The sequence below is a fragment of the Poromitra crassiceps genome (assembly GCF_964638095.1).
Source record: "Poromitra crassiceps genome assembly, chromosome: 4".
In the NCBI taxonomy this organism is placed as follows: Eukaryota; Metazoa; Chordata; class Actinopteri; order Beryciformes; family Melamphaidae; genus Poromitra; species Poromitra crassiceps.
In genome coordinates this window covers 43,061,792-43,066,791 of record NC_139626.1, presented here as the reverse complement: position 1 = coordinate 43,066,791, position 5,000 = coordinate 43,061,792, and the positions used below count along the sequence as shown (strand labels likewise).

General features: G+C 48.8%; 1 protein-coding gene across 1 annotated transcript in view; it reads right to left on the bottom strand.

The window, feature by feature from the left end:
- Positions 1 to 3,261: 3,261 nt before the first annotated feature.
- Positions 3,262 to 5,000, bottom strand: part of LOC310774911 (plasma protease C1 inhibitor-like) — a gene marked incomplete at its 5' end in the record, with an annotated part of 14,364 nt that continues 12,625 nt past the window's right edge. The window contains 3 exons of the mRNA XM_083635008.1: positions 3,262 to 3,520; positions 4,065 to 4,287; positions 4,740 to 4,879. Coding sequence (XP_083491134.1) covers positions 3,273 to 3,520; positions 4,065 to 4,287; positions 4,740 to 4,879 — 611 coding nt within the window. The 3' untranslated portion in view covers positions 3,262 to 3,272. The remainder of the gene's footprint in view (positions 3,521 to 4,064; positions 4,288 to 4,739; positions 4,880 to 5,000) is intronic.

Sequence of the window (5,000 nt, the reverse complement as noted above, 5' to 3'; positions counted from 1 at the left end):
AGAGCCCTTTAACTGCTCTCAGACTGGGAAGGGTCAACAGTAACAGTGTGTGCACACCGTCGTGACTCATAAGGTGGTGTTATATCATAGTTACCAGGATGTTATGAAAGAGGAGCCTTTTTTCTCTCGTGGTGGTTGATCTGATGCAAAACACAACACCATTATTTAAAGCACAAAAAGATCCATTTGGTGGATATGTTCTAACGTCTTTCAGTGTCTTTCAGTGACAGTGGCTGTCCATAAACCCTCGTGTCAGAAATGCAATGTGCCAGTTTGTGTGTGTGCGTGTGCGTGTGCGTGTGTGTGTGTGCGTGTGTGTGTGTGTGTAAGTGTGCTTGTCCATGCGTTCACATGCACGTGTGTGTGGCTGTGAGAATTTGAGTGCCTACATTTCCTCTGTGCGGTACGTGTCGATCTGTATTCACGTCATGCCCCATTTGAAATGCCTCCATCCATCCTGCGAGTCAGCGGCAACACAGCTGCGAAGGAAAAGAGTAATAAGAAAGGACAAGAGAGAGGAAAAAGAGATCGTCGAGACGTCGGCGAGGTGTGTGAGCGTTCCTGGGCTGGAGGACACTGACAAGCTGTCAACCGCGTGTGACCAAACCATCTCTCTCCCATGGCCGGACAGCCATAGACCATCTTTCAGTCTGCAGCGTTGCCCATGGTCCCTGGCCCCGTTTTTCGGAGGTATCGTATCGGACCCGTCACTCCGCTGCAGCAGCGCGGACCAGGCTCCGTATCAAAACAACTATACCTCAGTGACTCCGGCACTCCCAACAGTCACAGATGACGCAACGCTTTGTTCCTGCAGGCAATCTCACACCCGTAATATAATAACTGGCAAATCGAGGCGTATGATTGGCCTTATTATTATCTGATGTATCAGAACAGGGCCTAGTCACTCACTCTCTCTCTGTCTCTGCAGGTCGTAAGAAATGGACAATATAAAAGAAATTTGGCCATCAGAGGGAGAGTCATTTCCCAATTGGTTCCGTCCACTGTTTGTGACCTAATTGACAGGTCGAGAGATAGGTATCTGAGACGCTGGACAGGAGACAAGACCAATGGGACTTGTCGCATCTGCTTCTGTGAGAAGCAGGATTGCCTGCAGAGATGGTTCAGACATGTGGAGATGGACTATGGAGCCCCCCCCCCCGGACGGCTTGATGGGACCCCCGCAGCTAAAGAGGGATTATACCCTGCATGGCAACCCATTTGGGAGCAGTGCCAGTGGGCAATGAACAATCGCAGGCGATCAAAGGATATTGACTTACCACACTAGATTGTGATGGTTTGTGTGTGTGTGTGTGTATATATGTGTGTCTGTCTGTCTGTCTGCATAGTGCATACTACATGTGTGTTCCGTGTCTGTATGCACACATCTACATGTACAGATGTTGCTCATTTGGTTTTGCATCGCTGCTGCAGTGCTGCGGCGGCGGGCAACCTGGGGGGGGCTTTTTTAATGCTTCTTTCTTCTTAACAAAAGCCCCCCATTGCTTACCAAAGGCGACACTGCCGCCGCAGAGTGGCAGCAGTGCGGCGAGACTAGACGAGGAACATCTGTACGTGGCATTGGGCATGGGCCACACTGTCGCTGAACTGTCTCTCTGCTCCTGCCTGGGTGATGATCAGCCATTCATCAGTCACTCCGGCCCTACACCAGTTCCCAAAAAAGCACATCATCCAGTGGCCTCCAGGAGGTTTCTAACTCTGTCCGTCTTTTGACAACCTTGTGAATGTTTCATCGTCGACTGGGGGGGGGCGGGAGGGAACGCAGTGTCCAATGAGGTTTAGAATAGAAGAAGGGCTTTGGTGTTATCAAAGCTTTGAACTAGACTGTGTTCTAACTAAGGCAGTGGGCTTAAAAAAAACACACTTTTTAAATTGGACCTTGAACGACTTTGACGTTTGGGCTAGGATACTTGGGGGAGGTTGTTCTGTACTTTCTCTATGCACATCAAAAAAAGAAAAACGACACGTCAAGCCGCGAGATAATCAAACCACACACACACACCGTCATGATCATGATGTGACCCCCATGCGTCAAAGATGCATTTCTGGGATTTGTAATAGACTCACTACTCACACTACTCGGCCTACTCTGCAAAGGCATGATTGTGAACGGGGCTAGACTGCAGCGATCAAGTTCACCTTCAACGGATGGATGTGTCCCGTCTCTGAGACCTACTGTGGATCTGTTGGTTTTGTTTACATTCACTGGATTTTTCTGACACTTGTCTATTGAACTTGCTTTGCTCATGTAAATTTTATCTACAATGGAGCTGCATGTTTAGCAATTGCCATCAACATAGAGAATAGGGTGCGACCTTTAGCCGATCATTCTGAATGCCGATGTGTTTACAGTTTGTCGCCCATCCAATTGTGACGTCGTCATCAGTGATGCCATTCAGGCAGTTGTGTGACGCCACCAGAGATCTCTCTCTCTCTCTCTCTCTCTCTCGCCATCGCTGTGTCTTTGTTTGTTTGTGAATGAGATAATTCAGGGTATTCTTGCTCAGTTGCTGATGTGCTTTACCAAGTGAGCTATCGCTTTAAAAAACCTTTACTGTCACAGATTTTGACACTCGTCTTCCTTAAAATTGATATCAGTGGTGATGATGGAGGAAGGCAGGGGTGAATGAGATGGGGAATTCACTGCTGCCATCCCTGTGTATTCACTGTCAATGTCAATCATGCAGTATGGCTGCCATCTTGTGGTGGGTTTGTGTAACTACTTCGCAAAATAAATTGGAAGTTGTTTCAGCGGCCTCCTGTCTTTCTTTCACATGAAATCCACATTGTGCTGAAAAATATATAAATGCCAAAGTTAGGCTTTGTGGAGATATTATTTATTTTCATCTTGGAAAACAAACAGATCCAACGAAATATTTGTGAGAGCCCCAGCCTACATCAACCGACCCACTAGGGAAACGGGTCACTGCTCTCTCTTAGAACTACTTGAAGCTGTTGTATACTGGCGTTGAGTATTTATATTGTTTTAATGTCAAGTGTTGAAAAAGCACAACAGAATTTTCAGAACAAAAGCATAATCACATGAAGTAAACACGTGAATTCTATCTGCCATATTTGTCTTTTCTCCTGCTCATTTGCTTCTGATTCACTCTCTCTCTCCCCCTCTCTTTCTCTCTCTCTCTCTCACCCCTCTCTTCCACTCTCTCGCTCTCTCTCTCCCCTCTCTTCCACTCTCTCTCTCTCCCCCCTCTCTTCCACTCTCTCTCTCTCCCCCCTCTCTCCCCCTCTCTCTCTCATGGCTCGGTCACTCTGCCCATGAAGAGCGGCACGTTGGCCTGCTCGCTCCACAGTAGCAGGACGAAAGGCCGCAGGGCGGAGAAGGACGCAAAGGAGCGGGAGAAGGAGAGGGAGGTGGCAGCACCGGCCTCCACCCCGTCCTTGGTCAGCGCGAGGAAGGCTCTGTGCCGGGCGTCCGTCAGAAACAACTTGCCGCCAGAGTAGAGTCCGCACAGGTTGGCACCCTCGAAGAGCAAAGACAGTCCTGCATGGGGAGAGGGGGTGCAGGTCAGGGCAGGGAGAAGAGTTGGGAGCGATGGAGGGAGGGGTTTAGCCTGGTAAAACCATACTGATCACATGAACTCACATTCTGTTTCGCTCTACGCATCAGCCTGGACTCCGAGCCGTCCACATCAATCGCAGTGGGCGGGGGAGTACTTCCAATCCAAATCCACTCGAAATCCACTAGCAGACTCTTTTTCCACCATAAAACTCCCCTGGTGCATACTCTTGTACTTGTTTAATTGTTGTTATTGAATCTATCTCTTCAATAACTGCACTTAGGTCTGTGTTTACTGTAACGTTAATGTAATCGCTTGTTGCTTCAGGCGCTTTGATTGGCCAGTTACGTTGTCATCTATGAGGCAGGTCCCTGATTGGTCCGTGCACTTTGTAATTTCTGGGAAACGCTGGGGGCGGGCTGGAAGCCAGAGTGAACAAAAGACGATGTGAATTCACGTGATCAGTCTGGTTTTTACCAGGCTAGGATAGGATGACTCTCCATTGCTGGGACAAATGAGAAACCAAACCTAATTTCCTGAGGAGCAGGTTCATATCTGCCTGGACGTCCAGTGTGATTTTGGGCAGGGTGACGTCAATGTGCTGGGGAGACGCCGCCTTCATGTGTTCAATCATGTGACGCACCGCCGTGTCCGTCAGCCCCTCCTCCAGCCGCCGCAGGTCGGATGCTTTGTGGGTGGCAGGAAGCAGAATGTAAAGACTGCTCCCGCCTGTGAGAGGGAACCTCGCCACCTGCCGCAAGGAAGACAACGGAGGTGAGGTGTTTGTCTGTCGAGTATATAGGCGTCTGCAAAGCGGGGATACGTACAATCTCTCTATGTAAATTTGAAACAAAATGGCGGTTCATTTGAAAACCTCTCCGCCTTTCCACCGTTCAACACAAATAAAACGACTTTTATTCAACTTACTGTTGAAATGTAGGTAGGTATAGGCTAGACTTTGGACACGTTGGGATTGAACACGGCTCCATCCACCCGGACCAAAACGCCCTTACTGGCCACCAGGCTGGCAGACTCTAAAACACTGAGATTCTACGTGGATTGCGTTTTGCGTGGAAACGTACAATGCCAACATTTTATTCTGGTGGCCAGGCTGGTGGGCTTGTGTGTGTGTGTGTGTGTGTGTGTGTGTGTGTGTGTGTGTGTGTGTGTGTGTGTGTGTGCACGCGTGTGTGTGTGTGTTACCTGTGCCTTTACTTCAGGGACATACTCCATAGACACAAAGTATCTACTGCTGTGGAGGACAGGCACCTTCACCAGGTCACCATTCAGTTTTGTGAAAAGGGCTTTCTCGTCTTTCCCATCGAACTTGACCTTCCACTGACCTGGAAAACACACACATGCGTGCACACACACACACGCGCACGCGCACACAAACACACACACACACACACACAGAGTTATAGTTAAGTCACCTTGGGGGCATTTACATAGATTTACATTCAT